Source organism: Mesoplodon bidens (assembly GCF_964165515.1).
Source record: "Mesoplodon bidens genome assembly, contig: HAP1_SCAFFOLD_403, whole genome shotgun sequence".
In the NCBI taxonomy this organism is placed as follows: Eukaryota; Metazoa; Chordata; class Mammalia; order Artiodactyla; family Ziphiidae; genus Mesoplodon; species Mesoplodon bidens.
In genome coordinates this window covers 21,773-41,672 of record NW_027672304.1, presented here as the reverse complement: position 1 = coordinate 41,672, position 19,900 = coordinate 21,773, and the positions used below count along the sequence as shown (strand labels likewise).

The window sequence follows — 19,900 nt, the reverse complement described above, 5'->3', positions numbered from 1 at the left end:
CTTTTCTAAGAGCTTGACGTATTTTTTCCTTCTTGCGTTTTTTCCCCAGACTTTAGCGCTTTCATTATTTTAATAGGCCAGCTGGCAGCTTTGCCCACGATGTGATTTTCCTTATACTTTCCTCCCTTTTGTCAGGCAGCGTTGCTGTCCTTAGGTCTCAGTGTCTGTTTGTCTGTGTTTCATGATGGAAAGATCAGAGGTTTATAAAATGAATGTGTGGAAGCTTGTTTATTCCTTACCTCACTGGCGTTGCTCCCCACTTTCCGTCTCGTTGCCTAGAAGCCCAAGTGCAGACGGTTGCGGTGTGTACTGTGGGGTGTGCCTTGTGCTTTCTTCCTCAGCCAGGGCAAACGCTGAACGTACCTCCTTCTGTCAACTCCTGCATCCAGTTGCTCCGTGAATGTGCTAAGCCCAGGATCACTGAGGATTGATTCCCCCATTTCCTTTCTCTCTTCATCCACTTTCACTGCAATGAGAGAGAAATTTTGTCAGTTACACCATTGGGTTGCCTGGAAGTTAACTGGATCATTGTGCAGTGTTACTTCCTTAAAGGCACGTAAGGCCGAGTGTCAGGGCTGGGAATGGAAGTAGTGAGCCGATGTGTTTGCTGGCGTTCCATGCAGCAAACTGAGCGGTTCTATCTGCAGTTTAGAGCTGGAGGGAGGCTCTGGGTCCTTCCGTGGGGCCGGGGTGACGAGCAGAGCTGGACCTGGGAGTCGTCATCTACGATCTGAGAGTCGGTGCCTCCGGCCACCCTAGGAAGAAGCCAGCTTCTGCCGCTGACTGAGCCGGAGCCAGTGGCCCCAACGCTGGGCGCTGCAGACCTTTGAAAGGTCGGCTTTTGTCTGCAGTTAACATTGTGAGACCAAAGGCCACAGCCCTGTCTCTTTTTGTTGTTGTTGTTGTTGTTGTTACGCGGGCCTCTCACTGTTGTGGCCTCTCCCCTTGCGGAGCACAGGCTCCGGACGCACAGGCTCAGCGGCCATGGCTCACGGGCCCAGCCGCTCCGCGGCATGTGGGATCTTCCCAGACTGGGGCACGAACTTGTGTCCCCTGCATCGGCAGGCGGACTCTCAACCACTGCGCCACCAGGGAAGCCCGCCCTGTCTGTTTTGTACCCCGATGAATATATCTGGGTTTAATTGTTGCTGTGAATAATAATTTGGCTGAAAAGAGAGATGGTTGGGGACTTCCCTGGTGGCGCAGTGGTTAAGGATCCGCCTTCCAATGCAGGGGACACGGGTTCGAGTCCTGGTCCAGGAAGATGCCACGTGCCACGGAGCAACTAAGCCCGTGTGCCACAACTACTGAGCCTGCACTCTAGAGCCCGCGAGCCACAACTACTGAGCCCAGAGCTGCAACTACTGAAGCCTGCACGCTCTAGGGCCTGTGTGCCACAACTACTGAGCCCATGCGCTGTAACTGTTGAAGCCCGCATGCCTAGAGCCCATGCTCCGCAACAAGAGAAGCCGCCGCCCTGAGAAGCCCGTGCACTGGAATGAAGAGTAACCCCCGCTCGCCACAACTAGAGAAGGCCCAGTGCAGCAACGAAGACCCAACGCAGGCAAAAGAAAAAAAAAAAAAGAAAAGAGATGGTTATTGGTGTCAGGGGTGCACAGATGTCTAGATTTTTAGTTTCTAGAGCTTAGATGGCCAGAGAACAGAGAGAGACAAGAGGGACCTGCATTATTAACAAGAGGCATCATGATGCTTGAGTGAGGCTCACTTCGGGGCTTTACGGTTTAAGCCTGTGTTCTGACCGTGTGTGCCTCTCTCAGAAGTGTTGAGGTTCCTGTGTCCGTCATCACATTTTGCAGTGGGAGACGGCATGCCTGTTTCTGTTGCTTTTGTTAAAAGAAACTTGTTGCTGTGAGGGAAGGAATAGAAAGAGTTGATGAAATGGTAAAAGGGAAAGTGTCAGTGGTTGTCTTTGGCTCTTGGTTAAAACCGATATGAGACAAAAATTAGCTGCCCAGTGAAGGTCCTTTCTAATCCCAGGAGACAGTTCTGGAAGCCAGTCTGGCCCCAGGGCTGCTGAGGAGGACGCTGGGGTTAGAGCGGCAGAGGGGTCACGGAGACGTTGGCAAAGGCCGAGTCTGGGTGCATCTGTGTCCTCTGACTTGAAAGTCCCTCCATTTTGTTGGAGGTTATTTGATGATTTTTAAAAACTCTGTTTTCTGATTATAAAGCAGTGTAGCCTGTGTTCCTTGTATAAAGTATGGAGAATACCAAGCAGCGTCAAGGAGGAAACACCCCCCTCCTGCTTCTCGGAGAGCGCGCTGCCATCCGCGTGCAGGCGAAATCTCTCTCCAGGTCTTCCCGTGTGACACTCTCTCAAAGGGCCACGCCAAGGGCCTTCCCGCCACCTTCTGACCTGTGCGCTCATTAAGGAGGTGAAGGGAGATTGATGATCATTTAAAGGGCTTTTAAAGAAGTAGCCAGAAGCCTGTTTGTTCCATTTTCCAATATAAGAAAAGACTGGAGCAGAGTGCATGTAAACACACATCTGCACACGTGCTGGCCTGTCTCTGCCACTTCGTGCCTTTGTCTCTGCTCTGCCCTGGGCTCCCGCACTGTTGCCTCCTGAGCCCGGCCGTGTCTCTCGTCTGCAGCAACGACCCCCCGAGAAGACAGCGCCCAGAGGCTGGAGCGGAGAGTGCGCTGCGTGTCCACCTGCCTGTCCGATTACTTGCTGGCCAGCGACAGCGGCGTGTTTGAACCTCCCACCGAAAGGTTAGAAGCTGACCTTCTGGCCTCCCTGGGCTGACTTCCCAGAAGGCACCCCTGCTGAGACCTGTCTGGCTTGACACCCTGTGTGTCTCCGGGGTGCAGCTCTTCTGGCTTCTCTCCATGTGGGAGGGGCCCTGAGCATCCCCACGGACCCCCTCTGGTCCCAGGTGGCGTCTGGGGACTGGCCTGGCTTCGGGCATCTAGGATGACTGCTTTCTCTCCGGCCCCGGGGGTTGGAAGGCGTGAGCCCAGTAGAGCCGGAAAAGGAGAACCAGTGTGCGAGGGAGACCTGCTTTTCTAGAAAGGACGTTCACTAGAAATGGATGTTCCCCCCGTCCCCTTTCCTGAGCTGGAGGAGTCACTTTGCAAGGACAAAACCCCTTGTGGGCTTTATTTTGTTTGAGACCTTTGATGTCATGTTTTCAGCTCAGATACCTGTATATGTTTCATTTATTGCCAACTTTTTTTTTTTTTTTTGGCTGCGCCGCTCAGCTTGCGGGATCTTAGTTCCCTGACCGGGGATCGCACCCGCGCCCCCTGCAGTGGAAGCACGGAGTTTTAACCACTGGACCACCAGGGAAGTCCCCCCTGCAAAGCTTTTAAGAGTGTATGTTTTTGAACTTTGTCGTGAATATCACGTGGTTTTGAGAGGTATTTTCTCAAAAAGGCCACTTTGTCAGCAGGTACCCTGGGAGGTGACGTCATGGATCCTGGGGACCTGCCGTGCCCTGTCACTTAAAGCATTTATTTATGTCGCAACTTAATAAAGCCCTTCTCAGTAAGAAGCACCCCTAGTGTGAGAGAGCTTCTGCCGAGCCCGAGGTAACCAGGCCCCCTCGGAGTAACACGGTGCCTTTCCGACTGTGTTCAGGAGTGAGGATGCTGACGAGCCTGTGCGTGGAGACGCTTGTGGTAACGAGGGGCCCCAGATCGATGTTGGATTTTTGTGAGTACAGAAGACTCCTTCCCTGTTGCTCATAAAGACGATGGGTAGATTGGGGCCCGCCTGGCGACTCACACCTCCACACACAGGCCAGGAGGGATGGAGGGACCCGCGTGATCTGGGTGCTGCTCCCTGGCCTGGGTACCCCCAGGCCCATCTCAGCGGTCTCAGGTGAAGGGACAGCGGTGGCGGGAAGGAGAGATGGGCAAGAGCGGCTCCACTGCTGTCCTCCAACACTGAGTCACGGCTGGGGACGCTCACCCCGTGGGCACAGTCAGGCCCTCAGGAAAGTTCCCGCCGGAGGTGGGGTAGCCAGGTGCTGTGCAACACTAAGCGTTTTGGTTTCTAGCTACAGTGTCTAGAAAGGCAGTAACCAGCAGTGTTCAGATGAACAAGGCAGGATGTTCACATCCCAGCAGCTTTCTTTTGCTCACTCTTGTCATCCTAGCGTTTCTCGGCACTCGTGACATTCGGGCTGGGTCATTCTGGGTTGGGGGCTGTCCTGAGCCCCATGGAGTGTTGAGCAGCAGCCTTGGCCTCCACCCACTACATGCAGTAGCCCCCCTCCACTCAGTGTGACAGTAAGGAAAGCCTCTAGACTTTGCACAGGTCCCCTGGGGTGGGGTGAGGACCGCTGCAGTAGTTCAAGCAGGATTTCTGCACCGTGGGGCATTTGCAGTCTGTGAATGTGCCTTTTAGTTTCTAGGCACGACAGTGCCAGCGAGTGTCTCCTCGCGAACGTGCTCCAACTGAAGAACTTTGCCGGGCTGGTGGTGAAGGAAGACTGCAAAATGTAAGGTCCCGTGCCGGTGGGGGCCGTGTCCTCCCCCCGGGCCGTCCTCCACACGGCACCACTGGCTGACCTGCTGCACGTGGCAGTTTGGGGAGGGAAAAGACTGTCGTGGAACCTGAATTTAGAATAAAACGCCAGGGAATGTCTGTCTGAAATCTAAAGGATTGTAAGTTTTAAGAAGAGGCTGGTTTATTATTTGAGGCAGGTGGAGTTATTGGAGCCAGGCTGGTTATGTGCCGTGGCCATGCTGACAAAATGCTGGGTGCCCATCATCGGCAGCGTTGGGGCTGAAAACGTCCATCCTGGTCACAAGGCTGGTGGCGACACAGCCACACTCAGCTCTTGCGATCTGATGAGTTGCCTGAAGAGGCCTCAGGCTGGGCTCAGGCATCCTTGTCCGAGCAGGGAGAAGGAAATCTGTATTGTCCCCAGTGGGGAGATGGGTGCCCGATGGGGATGTGAGGTCCCACTCACCCTGGCGGGTGAACCCACCTGTGATGGGTGTTCAGGCCCGACGGTGCCCTCCCTTTCCGTGAGTCGTCTTTGTAAACTGGTCTCCCGAAGGCCTTGGAAGCAGCCTGGTTTTCAGCGTCTGAGGGTTCGCCCTGATGCTGTACTTCACTCCACCGATGCTGGAGCTTCTCCTGGGTGCTGGCTTCCACGCTGGGGGTGGATAGGGCTGGGAGCCCAGCACGGCGGGTGCCTGGGTGGGCAAGCGCTCTGAGAGGCAAGGCGGGCAGAGCTTGGAGAGGGAGCCAAGGGGCTGTGCAGAGATCAGTGCAGATGTTTTGCCACAAAGATGGTGAAAGCAGAAAGTCTGTTTGACTCCCCCTGAAGTTATAATTGCTGATTTTTATGTTTTCTTTTTGCTAATTTTTTTCTTTTCTTTTCCTTTTTTTTTTTTTCTCTCCAAAGGTAGGTCCGTTCTTTGGACTTTGTTTTGGTTGAGAAAAGGACTTTTTCCAAAGGACTTTGCAGTTTTACCTATTCACATCCAAAGGGTAACATACAGGGGTGTTCGTGTATGTGGTCCATGCTTTTTTCTCCCTGTCTCGATTCCAGACACGTCTGCATCTGTTTGCCTTCGCTTGACCCCGACACACCAAACACATTCTGCTCTAAGGCTCTGGAATTGAAAGCCCCCTTGGCGTTTAATGAAGTTTTCAGAATCCCTGTGCATTCAAACATGGTGATGTTGAAGTCCCTTCAGTTATACATGTGCTCAGTGAATCCTCAGTTGCAGGGAGAACTGTTGGTATGGTACCCTCCTCCTCTCTTTCCTACCTTCCACCCCTCTCTCCCCCTCTCTTTTGTCAGTCTCTGCCTCAGTCTTTCTGTCCTCCTGTCTTCTCCCTCAATCCTGCTTTTCTTCCTGTCTCTCTTCCTCAGTTTCTGTCTGTTTTTCTGTTTGGTTACAGTTTGTTTCAGAGTAACATACAGATTAAAATCAGCAAGGGAGGAAACATATAGGCCAGAGTCTGGGTGAGATCCAATCCTGAAGTGTCCATTTCCTTCACTGTGAGTTACCTTTTGTTCTCTGTCCTTCTTCCCTTCCTAGCAGTTTCTATTAAAGTTGAATAAGCAACATGAGAGCCATCCTCCCTAGGATCCTCCAACACCACTTTAACACTACTTTCATTTTACCTTAGTCCTGTTAGTAAGAATGAAATACTTTCCTTTCTTTCTGCTTAAGATTAAAGGGTAACCTTGATGCCCATTGGTTGTTAAGGTGCAGTCATTCAGGGCCTGTTATGCCTTTTTTTTTTTTTTTTTTTAAACACCGCACAGGGCATTGGTCAGATTAACTTGGCTGATTACGATGGTTCGAGCGAGATGCAGCTGCGCTGGTACTCGGTGCAGGTGTTCACCGGCCCCGAGCCCCCCCCCCGGCGGGACGACGAGTGGCTGGGACCCAGCGACTCCTGGGACCCTGTGCCCGCCACCTCTCGGGAGTCAGTAGGTGGCCTGGCTTTAAGAGGGGCTTTTCCTGGGGCCATTGTTTCTAAGAAACGCGTGTAGACTTAGTCTTAAATAGAACACAGTGGCGACGAAGAAACAGGGTTTCAAGGGAAGTAATAAAAATGGACTATAGTGATGGATGTGGCCATTCATGGTAATATTCTTTAATGCAACATGTTCATGATGATGAGTGATGCGTTGGTTGCTTAAAATTTGAGTCCTCAGAGCCACATGGAAAGGCCAAGTTACTGTCTTGCTGCCAGCCCCGGGGGTGAGCTGCTTCCCGCTGGAGAGCAGCCGGGGACGGCCACCAGCCCGGCAGCAGGGATGCTCCCCATGGGCCGTGCAGGCGCCCGCTTTCCGCTTCTTAGCAGCGTCCCTTTGGTCCTGTAGGACGCGGTGACGGTGCTGTTGGCGAGAACCACGACCCAGCTGCAGGCGGTGGAGAGAGAGCTGGCCGAGGAGCGGGTGAAGCTGGAGTACACGGAGGAGGAGGTCGTGGAGATGGAGCGCAGGGCGGAGCAGGCCGAGGCTGTGTCCGAGAGGTGAGCGTGGCCAGCAGCCCCTCGGGCGAGAGGCCGCCGGGGTGTTTGTCAGACGCCACGCTGCGTGGAATGTGTGCGGCGGCTCTTCGGTACCTTTGCCCAGAAGTCGGGATCCTCACGGGGGATCGTATGCCAGTCTGCACGAGGGCAGTACACTGACCCCAGCTCTACGCGTAGGCTTTTCACCTTTCCTTCTGTTCCCCGAATTTCTCTTAAAGGGGGGGACTGTTGAGGGACTCCCTCGGCCCAGATTGAATACAATAGGGCCCTTTAAGTTTTGTTTTTTTCTTTATTAACTGCTTTATTGGGATATAATCTCCCTACCATACAGTTCACCCATTAAGTGGACAACTAAACGGGGTGGATTTTTACTCCTTCATGTGCCATCTTCAGGGCCGCGTGTGGCTCAGGGTATTTTGTGGTCCCTAACGTTTTGGACGCTTGTCAGTTTTCTCCGTTTCTGACATTAAGAGCAGTGAAGCATCCATTTGGCCCTTCTGTTCACCAGACCCTAGTTGTGCCCATCACCGTATCTCCAGTGAGGAGATCTTTGTTCCGAAACTATTTAGCACATAACAAATGCGGACATGCAGTCCCTCCCTTGGCATTTTCTAAAGTGGATTAAAGTGCATTACATCAGGAATAATTACTTTGGATTAGGCTGCCAATAATTGTGATTGTTCTACTTTATAACACTTTTATTTACAGTCATTGACCCAAATCAGAGTAAGCAGCCATGGGATACACTTTTGGTATTTCCCCCTCCCCCAACGTTTAAATTATGCCCTAATCACTTTTTTTTATTTTTTATTTTTTTATAAATTTATTTACTCGTTGTGGTGTGCGGGCTTCTCATTGCGGTGGCTTCTCTTGTTGCGGAGCACAGGCTCCAGATGCGCAGGCTCAGTAGTTGTGGCTCACGGGCCTAGTTGCTCTGCGGCATGTGGGACCTTCCCGGACCAGGGCTCGAACCCGTATCCCCTGCATCGGCAGGCAGATTCTCAACCACTGCGCCACCAGGGAAGCCCTGCCCTAATCACTTTTGTTAATACTTCACATTTCCATTCTTTGTGTGTATACATGTGGGATGTGCACCCAGCTTCTTTTTCCTTCTGAATCATTTGAAAACTAATCCAAGATCATGACACATTCCTCCTAAACAATTCAGTAGAAATCTAAGAGCAAGCACATTTTCTTACTTAACAGTAGAGTTATACTCAGAAAATATAACAATGACATGGAGTATAAAGTCCACGTACAAAATTCCTCCATTGTTCCGTTGTGCTTTGTTGACTGAAAAAAAAAAAAAAACACACTCTAAAAGCTGAGAATTCTGTTTTATTTGGCAGACTTTCTGAGGACTATAGCCTGGGAGACACCCTCTCAGGTACCTCTGAGAGACTGCTCCAAAGAGGTAAGGGAGGAGCCAGGATATATAGGGGTTTTGCAACAAAAACCATGTAGTTGGAACATTGAGAGATTATAGTTAATCAAAGGAAACCAGGCACCTCAAGTTAAGGAATTTATAACACCACTTTTCTCATCATAGAGACTTCAGAATTCAGTAGGCTAATAGCATGGTTGCTATCATTTAAGGTCTTTTGACTGAATTCTGTTAAGCCTTCGATGTGGGAAACTATATCTTCCAGACCTACTGAAGGCACAAAAATAGCTGCTAAGTAATCATACCCTTGAGATACAGATCTCTTGGCCCATTGGGCTCATACTGATGGCAAATTTGCTGGACTTATGTCTAAATTTTTACGTAAGTGGCCTTGAGCCCAAGGGAATCCTAAAGTACACCTTCCTAGCCATCCTGGTGGAAGCCAGGGCCGTATATTGGACCCACAAAGCCATTGAGTTCCATTACGTGCGATGCACTGTATTCTCGTCGCCTGACCCAGTCTGTTCCATACCTATCACTATCTTTAAGGGAAATGATATATTGCCATTTTTCATAATGTACTAGTGTCGTCAGGCTGATGATTTTTAGTGTGATTTAACTGTTCCCAACGTAAGGAGGTCTTTAAACTTAGATGACCATTTTCAGCCGTAAAAATCCATCCCGTAGCTGAGGGAGGGTCCCTCCTAATAATTAAAAAGTTACACCTTTTGATTGAAATTCAGTTCATTGTTCTGACTGAGCTTGACTGACCTCAATGGAAAACTCATATTTATGGCTAGTGTCAGAATAAGTATGCTTGATGGGCCAAGTGAGGGGGTCCCATCTAGTAATATCAGGAGTGGCCTGACAGAACTATAATTTCTTTCTTCTAAAATAAATTTCCTGAGGGCCATCCAATTAGACCCTTGGAGTGGAGAAACCCAGCAAGATAACCCAGAAGTACTGGATGCAGGTGATTGACCATAGTCCCAACATTTGGAGTGATTTCTCAAATTTGCACAGAATTGTGCCCATTATAGGAAAACATTTGGTTTGTGTGCAGAAGGCCAAGAAACCAAGAAGAAAATGTTGTAAATAACCGTATGGGTCAGGTCCAGCCTGTTGGGATAGCTGTCTATTTCTGATGTCACCTTCTCATCCTGGTGTTGGTGTTTCTTTCCTATTGGAGCATCACTTTAAGGTGAGTTTGAGGTCATCAGCCCTGTCTATAGACCAGTCTGGTGCAGGAGCCCTTTTTAGGTGGGAAACATGAATCCTAGAGTCAGTTCCCTTCAGTTTTGCTGCACATGAGTTAGTTAAAAGCACCTGATAAGGGACCTTGCATCTAGGGTGGAGGTAGTCTTTTAAATACTGCCTTTTCCAATGTACGTAATCTCCTGGTTGTAAGTCATGGGGCATCTGATCTTCGCTTGAGGATAGATTACTATGATATGCTTCAGAAACAAGCTTAGAATATCCTTTGAAAAATGCAGTTAAACCTATGCCATGATGTAATATGTCTCCTTTTAATAATATAAGTTAATATAGTCCATCATTCAATCTCATTGTTCTCCCTGTGATCATCTCAAAGAGAGAGAAGTGATGTTTGCCAAGAGGGGTGGATATGAGGTTGAGAACCAATGGAAGGGCCTTAGGCCAGGTGAGGAATAAGCATCCATAATTTTAGCCAGTTGTTTTTTAATTGTTCCATTTGTTCTTTCTACTAACCAGAAGACTAGGGATTATAAACACAATTAAGTGCTGCGTAGTTGGAAAAATCTTGCAAATTTTCTTAATAATTTGTCCAGTAAAATGAGTTCCTTTATCACTATGTATTTCTGAGGGGATTGTTCAAAGAGGTATCACCCTTTCTAAAATTGATTTCTCTACTTACTGCACTGTGGCCTTTCTGCACGGGAATGCCTTAACCCAATGTGAAAACATTCAAATTATAACAAGAATGTATTGATAACCTTCTGAGCGAGACATTTGTATAAAATCAACATACCAAATTTCAAAAAGACCTGCAGGTAATGGGAAATTTCTTTGAGAACTGTGTAAATGCTTCCCTGGGTTATATTTTGGACAGTTGCACATCTTGAGTAAACCTTCTGGGCTATTGTAAAATAGGCTTCGAAAAATATTGTTTACCTCGTAATACCACCTTATCTGGGTTCCAGTGAGTTAACTCATAAATATATTGTGAAATAGGATATTGAGCTCCAAACAGAAAGATAGGCTTTCCCTTTGGACCTGTCCACAGCTCTTTGTTAGTTGACTCTTCCTCCATTCTGTGTTTAGGTGTCTTTTTCCTTTTTCTGAAAGCTTTAACCATTTTCAGAAAACACCATTCCCTGAAACTTCAGCAGTATATCAGGAAGGTTACTGGGTGGCTGAAAGGGAAAGACAGTGGTTGGTTGGTTGGTGTCGTTTTTCAGAGCTGCTGTCTTGGGAGCATGATCGACTAGAGAGCTTCCTTTTGCTTCTGCAGTGTCAGCCTTTGAATGGCCCCATGCCTTAGTAACAGCAAGTGCACATGGCAACAGAAATGCCTCTAGTAATTCTGCTACTTGTTTCCCAGTTTTGGTAGGCTGTCCTGAGGATGTTAAAAATCCCACCTCTTTTTTTCCAAAAGCATACCAAAATCATGTGCCACCCCAAAAGTATAGTGGCTGTCTGTGTAAATGTTAGCAGATTTTCCTTTTGCCAAATGACAGGCAGGCTCTTGTTCGTGCTGTTAGTTCAGCCTGTTGGGCAGAAAAGACATTAGAAAGGGCCCATTTTCAAGGATACACAGTGGAGAAATGACAGCGTTACTAGCCTGGTACATTCCATGAGGTCCTCTTAAATATGAACCATGAGTGCATAGTATAAAGTCAGGATTATCCTTTGGGCTTTCTTGACGGTCAATCCTAGAAGATAAAAAACTGTCAGTTAAAACAATGCAATCATACTTTTCATTATTGCCATTTGATACTTAAGATAAAATACTGTCAGTTAAAACAATGCAATCATACTTTTCATTACTGCTCTTTGATTCTTCTGGGAGCAAGGTCACTGGACTAAGTTCATTACACCTGTGGAGAATTATGTTTGGTGAGAGGAATACAGTCTCATGATTACAATCTCAAGTTAAATGGCTCGCTGAATAAGGTTGTGTGTGAAGAGAGTTTAGTAGAGTTTTCATGGAGTGGGGAACAAAGACGGTGAGAGGGTGACTCATGACTGTCTCCTATGTTGTCTGACAAACAACAGCTATTGCTGTGACAGCTCGGAGGCAAGGGGAAGGCCCTTAGCTACTGGATCTAGCTGCTGGCAGTAATATCCTATTGGTCATTAGTGACTGCCTTACAGTTGAGTTAATATTCCTAGTGTGTCACCCTTGTTTTTATGCACAAAGAGAAAAAAGGGAAAATCATAGTCTGGATGCCCCAAGGCTGGGGCCTTTGCCAGGAAGCCCTTTAGAGAAACTAAAGGCTTCGCAATGGTCTGTTCCCCAACCAAGAGGTTCAGGTTCGTATTGTGTAGGCAAATTATTTATGGTCGAGACACTAAAGAAAAATTTGGAATCCAGCTCCGTTGGTAGCCTGCAAGGCCTAGAAGTCCCCTTACTTGCCTTCTTGTTTTAGGAGCAGGGAAAGCCAAATTGCTTCTAGAGCAATTGAAACCCCTTCTTTAGATACCAAACATCCTAAGTATTTTCCATTAGCCTCACAAAATTGTAATTACTCTTTGGGTGCTTTATGTCCCTTTGAGGCTAAGTTCTGAAAGAAGTACAGGGTGTCTTGCTGATTATCTATCAAGGGTTTGAACACAACAGCAAATAATCCACATATTGTATGAAAATTGACTTATGAGGAAAAGCTGGATCATGTTAAGTCCACTTTTTAAAAACATTATTATTATTTTTAACATCTTTTTTGGAGTATAATTGCTTTACATTGGTGTGTTAGTTTCTGCTGTATAACAAAGTGAGTCAGCTGTACATATACATATATCCCCATATCTCCTCCCTCTTACGTCTCCCTCCCACCCTCCCTATCCCACCCCTCTAGGTGGTCACAAAGCACTGAGCTGATCTCCCTGTGCTATGCGACTGCTTCCCATAGCTATCTGTTTTACATTTGGTAGTGTATGTATGTCCATACCACTCTCTCACTTCGTCCCAGCTTACCCTTCGCCCTCCCTGTGTCCTCAAGTCCATTCTCTACATCTGCATCTTTATTCCTGTCCTGCCCCTAGATTCTTCAGAACGAGTTTTTTTTTAATTCCATATATATATGTTAGCATATGGTATTTGTTTTTCTCTTTCTGACTTACTTCACTCTGCATGACAGATTCTAGGTTCATCCACCTCACTACAAATAACTCAAGTTTCGTATATTTTTATGGCTGAGTAATATTCCATTGTATATATGTGCCGCATCTTCTTTATACATTCATCTGTTGATGGACACTTAGGTTGCTTCCATGTCCTGGCTATTGTAAATAGAGCTGCAGTGAACATTATGGTACATGACTCTTTTTGAATTATGGTTTTCTCGGGGTATATGCCCAGTAGCGGGATGGCTGGGTTGTATGCTAGTTCTATTTTTAGTTTTTTAATGAATCTCCATACTGTTCTCCATATTGGGTGTATCAATTTACATTCCCACCAACAGTGCAAGAGAGTTCCCTTTTCTCCACACCCTCTCCAGCATTTATTGTTTGTAGACTTTTTGATGATGGCCATTCTGACCAGTGTGAGGTGATACCTCATTGTAGTTTTGATTTGCATTTCTCTAATGACTAGTGACATTGAGCATCCTTTCATGTGTTTGTTGGCAATCCATATATCTTCTTTGGAGAAATGTCTGTTTAGGTCTTCTACCCATTTTTTGGATTGGGCTGTTTGTTTTTTTGATATGGAGCTGCTTGTAAATTTTGGAGATTAATCCTTTGTCAGTTGCTTCATTTGCAAATATTTTCTCCCATTCTGAGGGTTGTCTTTTGGTCTTGTTTATGGTTTCCTTTGCTGTGCAAAAGCTTTTAAGTTTCATTAGGTCCCATTTGTTTGTTGTTTTTATTTCCAGTTCTCTAGGAGGTGGGTCAAAAAGGATCTTGCTGTGATTTATGTTATAGAGAGTTCTGCCTATGTTTTCCTCTAAGAGTTTGTCAGTGTCTGGTCTTACATTTAGGTCTTTAATCCATTTTGAGTTTATTTTTGTGTATGGTGTTAGGGAGTGTTCTAATTTCATTCTTTTACATGTAGCTGTCCAGTTTTCCCAACACCACTTAGTGAAGAGGCTGTCTTTTCTCCATTGTATATTCTTGCCTCTTTTAACAAAAATAAGGTGACTATATGTGTGTGGGTTTATCTTTGGGCTATCTTGTTCCATTGATCTGTATTTGTGTTTTTGTGCCAGAACCATACTGTCTTGATTACTGTAGCTTTGTAGTATAGTCTGAAGTCAGGGAGCCTGATGATTCCTCCAGCTCCGTTTTTCTTTCTCAAGATTGCTTTGGCTATTCGGTGTCTTTGGTTGTTCCATACAAACTGTGCAATTTTTTATGCTTGTTCTGTGAAAAATGCCCTTGGTAGTTTGACAGGGATTGCATTGAATCTGTAGCTTGCTTTAGGTAGTAGAGTCATTTTCGCAGTGTTGGTTCTTTCAATCCAAGAACATGGTATATCTCTCCATCTGTTTGTATCATCTTTAATTTCTTTCATCAGTGTCTTACAGTTTTCTGCATACACGTCTTTCATCTCCTTAGGTAGGTTTATTCCAAGGTATTTTATTCTTTCTGTTGCAGTGGTACATGGGAGTGTTTCCTTAAATTCTGTTTCAGATTTTGCATCATTAGTGTATAAGACTGCAAGAGATTTCTGTGCATTAATTGTGTATTGTACTACTTTACCATATTCACTGATTAGCTCCAGTAGTTTTCTTGTAACATCTGTAGGATTCTCTATGTATAGTATCATGTCATCTGCAAACAGTGACAGCTTAATGTCTTCTTTTCCTATTTGGATTCCATTTATTTATTTTTCTTCTCTGATTGCTGTGGCTAAAACTTCCAAAGTATGATGAATAATAATCGTGAGAGTGGACAACCTTGTCTTGTTCCTGATCTTACAGGAAATGGTTTCATTTTTTCACCATTGAGAACGATGTTGGCTGTGGGTTTGTCATATATGGTCTTTATTATGTTGAGGTAAGTTCCTCTATGCCTACTTCTGGAGTGTTTTTATCATAAATCGGTGTTTAATTTTGTGAAAAGCTTTTTCTGTATCTGTTGAGATGATCATATGGCTTTTCTCCTTCAATTTGTTAATATGGCTTATCACATTGATTGATTTGCGTATGTTGGGATAAACCCCAGTTGATCATGGTGTATGCTCCCTTTAATGGGCTGTTGGATGATCTTTGCTAGTATTTTTTTTTTTTTTTCTTGCAATATTCATTCATTTACATTTTAGCCAGCAACAATTACGCAAACACTAACAATTTATATCAGGGGTCATACAGCATATAATACTTAAAAAGTTAGATAAATCTTACATTTAATAATTTCACAATTAAAATGGCTTTTTTATTCCCCCAAGTAGTAAACCATACACCAAAAGAAAAAAAAAAAGACCTTATCTTCAATTGTGAAGGTGATAAATATTTTTGAAAAGATTTACCACAAGAATCTGTTTTGTCCGCATCAAAAACAATGTACCTGAACTTTAAACAAAATTCACATTTTATTTAGGTTGAAATAAACTATACAAAATTGATTTTCTTCACCAAAAATAAGAGCAATATTTTCTATATTATTCCTAGATAAACCACAAAACACTTATTTTTGTAGGTTTTCTAGGTTTTGCTTGTAAATCAAGATGAGGCAGTAGATAGAGTCATGGAAAAAGACAGAAGAAAACAGACAAATCAGTTGTCAGTATCCATGGTCTCTGATCCTGTCTTGACCATGAAACAGAAGTGTTCAACATATACCTGTCAAAAAGCTTATGAAGATGTAGGCTCAATAAAGGAATGTAAACAGCAACAATCAGATGTGGAACAACAATGGCAGGCTCTTCCATTCAAACTTTAACTTGTTCCTTCAACTTCATTTGATAAAGGCAAAATCTACACTGAAATCCTTGTTTGGTGAGCTCACACGTTTCTCTTACAGTCTGATCATTTTAACGGTCCCTTACAGATTTTTAACAGCATACTTAAATTCCTACTATTCAAAGGTCAGTCATGAGCTTCATTGTAATGTTTTATATAATGTATTCCTTCCTCCCATACCTCCTCAAAATTTATTTCTTCCAAGAACTGATAACTAAGTACCTGACAATTGGATCCACAGTGACAAATGTTATATCTAAAATGACTTAATACAATTTCAAAGTGCCATTAGCAGAGATCACACAGAGTGTAACATGGTACTTTCAATGCTATCTTCTGGAAGAACAGTTAGGTCTCCAAAGCATGGGACTTCAAACGGGCCATTTAAACAGGCAGATTATCAATGACTAATGTACTCAATGGGAGGCCTACAGGTCAAGATATTCAGTGATTAAGTGGCCTACGTACACCTTACAACTTTTCTGTAAGATATTTTCAAATTTCCTACAGATTTTTTCAAATATCAAATATAAGAGAAAGCCTATTTTAAAAGTCTCTTAGGTATTTTCAATGGTTTCTGAATTATCTGTAGGAAGCTCTGACTTACTTGTATAGAGTTTGATATATGTATCCACCATTAAATCCAAATCGTGTTTTATATCAAAATTTATGTTAAGCAAAGCCAAGTTACTTGACCTTTGGTCTGTCAAAGTGTTCCTCAGGTATGCTTTGAGACGCTTTCGTCCATTTTCATAGCGTTCATTCTCAACCTTCATCACAGGAAGAATACACAGGACCTTCAGCAATGCATAAACATTAGGAAAAAACTTGATGTCTGGCAGATGAAGGGCTTCATAAATAGTGGATGGAAGTTCTATATCTTTCCCTCTGTGTTTCCACTTGATTCTCCAACAATGCAGCTCAGCAGAGAGTGTGTCAGGATTAGGTAAATCACTTCTGTACATGTCAGCATGATGCTCCTCTGATGTATTGAATTTAAGCTGTCCCATGACAGAGGGTACCAGAGATAAGCATTTAAGAGCTTTGAGGTGTTGTTCTGAGAATATATCTTTCAGTTCCTGAATAATGTGTTCCACTGTTGGAACACTTAGAGTTTCTTTATAGTAACTCTCAGAGGTTAGCTGAGATTCCAGGTTACTGTGCTGAGCTCTGCGAAATTTCCCTGGGAGTTTCATCTGAATATCAAGTTTGGCTGCCAAATTTGTGGCTTCCTCAAACCAAAATTCATGATAAACTTCGATATTTTCCATCACTTCATTTAGTGAATGCAGCACTGCAGTCAAGCTACTGGCTGCAAAGAAGACATCAGAAGTTTGCCCCTGAAGATTTTTCCCAAAGGCTCTTGTAAAAGATAGAACATTTTTAAGAACAACAATGGTAACGATGAAATCAAAATCTGTTACTGCACTACAGAGTACAAATGCTCGGCCAGCTATACAGTTATTCCATCTAACATTTGTGTCACTATTTATACCATCTAAACATAAAACAAGTGCTTGTAGGAGGTCCACTAAGATTTCAAAAGCATCATGCCTGCCTGTCCACTGAGAATGGCAAATTTCCTTCAGTTCTTTGCCCCTTTCTTCATTGTTCTGAAATAGGACAGAAATTACATTGTCAAGTTCTAAAAGCAGTTGTGGTGATCGATGGAAAAAAGAACAAACTTCCTCAATTGTTCCTAACGTGACAGATACCCCCATAACAGGCACTGATTTTGCCAACCACATATTTAAGGCACAGGAAGAGCAGAGTGTGTAGATAGCTTGGGGATATTTCTCTAAAAGTCTAGAAGCAACAACTTTCATTTTGGAAGAAAATCCACTGGACACAATGTAAGCCTGGCCACGACAGTACTCCATGTTTAATCCCCACTTCTCAGTTATCGTAGTGTGAAATTTCACAGCCAAAATTTCTGCATCAGCTTCATAAGGCAGGAAGCCCACAAATTCCTCTCTCAGGTTGTGAGCTTCGTCAACAAACCTCACCAACACAGGCAGGTGCTCTTCCCCTGCTATGTCCACCACATCGTCAGTGACGATGGAAAAGAAGTGAGAGTCTCTCACTTCCCTGAGGGTTTCTTCCCGAATGCAGCTCTCACAGATCTCTAGCATCTGTTTCTGCTGTGTTTTTGAACAGAACAATGTGTTAACTGCTGTTGTCTCAAAGCGCTTTCTCAGAACCTCTTCACCAGAATTGATCCGGCACTCCAGCAGTGCTTGAAAGTTATCAGGAGTAAAGAGACCTTCTGGGATTTCATCAGCTTCATGTCCATCCAGAGGTATGTTCTGTTTTCCCATAAGAATCAAAATTTCAAATAAAGATTTTAAGTATTCTTTGTTTTCCTTCTCTTCAAGGGTTAAAGGTAAAATGTCTTCATCCTGCTCTTCACCCCCTTCTTCTGCACTGGGGTTCTGAGCATTGCTGTTGTTTATTTCCTTATGTTTTGGGTCCTGTTCAGAAGTTTCATCAATTTTTTTCTGTTTCAGTGTCCTGATTTCATCTTCACTCAATTCTTTTATTCGTTTTCTGTGTCTACTGTGTGGATTATTCAAATGGCTGGTAAGATCAAATATTGTTGGTATTGCATTATCTCGAAGAACTGTCCTATAAGGGCTAGTTCTACAGATCATAGAAGTCTCAAAGTGTTTGGCACACAATCGATAATGTTTATTTAGTTGATCAGGTGTTTTATCTTCTAAGTCTGCTCTCCTACAATTCTCCACCCACTTCTGGCATCTGGCTGGATCCCGCGGGAACCTGAAAAAGGCCAGGTCCGACTGCGTGCTCTTCCGCGTGCAGTTGGGGGCCGCGCAGAAGTTCGGCATCGTCGTCTGCCCGCCGGCCGGCCCAGCCCTCCCCTCCCCGCCTCCTCAGGGCAGCCCGCCCGCCCGTCGGGGCCGGGGAGGGGAGCCAGGCCGGCCGGCCGGCTCGTTTGGGCCGGCGCGCCCTTTGCTAGTATTTTGTGGAGGATTTTTTCATATGTTCATCAGTGATATTGGCCTGTAGTTTTCTTTCTTTGTGACATCTTTGTCTGGTTTTGGTATCAGGATGATGGTAACCTGGTAGAATGAGTTTGGGAGTGTTTGTCCCTCTGCTGTATTTTGGAAGAGTTTGAGAAGGATAGGTGTTAGTTCTTCTCTAAATGGTAGAACTCGCCTGTTAAGCCATCTGGTCCTGTGAAGCCACCTGAAGCCATCTGTTCTGTGCTTTTGTTTGTTGGAAGATTTTTTTTTTTTTTTTTTTCCGGTATGTGGGCCTCTCATTGTTGTGGTCTCTCCCGTTGCGGAGCACAGGCTCCGGACGCGCAGGCTCAGCAGCCATGGCTCACGGGCCCAGCCGCTCCGCGGCACGTGGGATCCTCCCGGACCGGGGCACGAACCCGTGTCCCCTGCATCGGCAGGCGGACTCTCAACCACTGCGCCACCAGGGAAGCCCTGTTGGAAGATTTTTAATCACACTTTCAATTTCAGTGCTTGTGAGTGGTCTGTTTATATTTTCTGTTTCTTCCTGGTTCAGTCTCAGAAGGTTGTGCTTTTCTAAGAATTTGTCCATTTCTTCCTGTTTGTCCATTTTATTGGCATATAGTTGCTTGTAGTGATTTCTCATGATCCTTTGAATTTCTGCAGTGTCAGTTGTTACTTCTCCTTTTTCATTTCTAATTCTATTGATTGGAGTCTTCTGCCTTTTATTCTTGATGAGTCTGGCTAATGGTTTATCAATTTTGTGCATCTTCTCAAAGAACCAGCTTTTAGTTTTTTTGATCTTTGCTATTGTTTCTCATTCATTTCTTTTTCATTTATTTCTGATCTGATCTTTATGATTTCCTCCCTCCTGCTAACTTTGGGGTTTTTTTGTTCTTCTCTCTCTAATTGCTTTAGGTGTAAGCTTAGGTTGTTTATTTGGGGTGTTTCTTATTTCTTGACGTAGGATTAAATTGTTATAAACTTCCCTCTTAGAACTGCTTTTGCTGCATCCCATAGGTTTTGGATCATCGTGTTTTCATTGTTATTTGTTTCTAGGTATTTTTTAATTTCCTCTTTGATTTCTTCAGTGATCTCTGTCTATTAAGTAGTGTATTGTTTAGCCTCCATGTGTTTCTATTTTCTACATATTTTTTCCTGTAATTGATATCTAGTCTTGTAGCATTGTGGTCAGAAAATATTCTTAATATGATTTCAGTTTTCTTAAATTTACCAAGGCTTGATTTGTGACCCAAGATATGATCTATCCAGGAGAATGTTCCATGAGCACTAGAGAAGAAAGTGTATTTTGTTGTTTTTGGATGGAATGTCCTATAAATATCAATTAAGTCCATCTCTGAATTCTTATTCAGGTAGACTGCCTCTTTCCTTTTCATTTGTTTGGTCTGGTGGGTTTTTTACTTTGCTCCTTCATCTGCTGTGTGTTTCTCTGTCTCTGTCTTCA

General features: G+C 44.6%; 1 protein-coding gene across 1 annotated transcript in view; it reads left to right on the top strand.

Moving 5' to 3' along the window:
* LOC308610363 (protein WWC3-like) overlaps positions 1-19,900 on the top strand; it is a gene marked incomplete at both ends in the record, with an annotated part of 50,319 nt that overhangs the window by 9,618 nt on the left and 20,801 nt on the right. Inside the window, 10 exon segments of the mRNA XM_081259527.1 lie at positions 2,613-2,733; positions 3,602-3,676; positions 4,380-4,466; positions 5,529-5,721; positions 6,255-6,422; positions 6,819-6,970; positions 17,355-17,523; positions 17,653-17,753; positions 17,962-18,034; positions 18,176-18,430. Coding sequence (XP_081115653.1) covers positions 2,613-2,733; positions 3,602-3,676; positions 4,380-4,466; positions 5,529-5,721; positions 6,255-6,422; positions 6,819-6,970; positions 17,355-17,523; positions 17,653-17,753; positions 17,962-18,034; positions 18,176-18,430 — 1,394 coding nt within the window.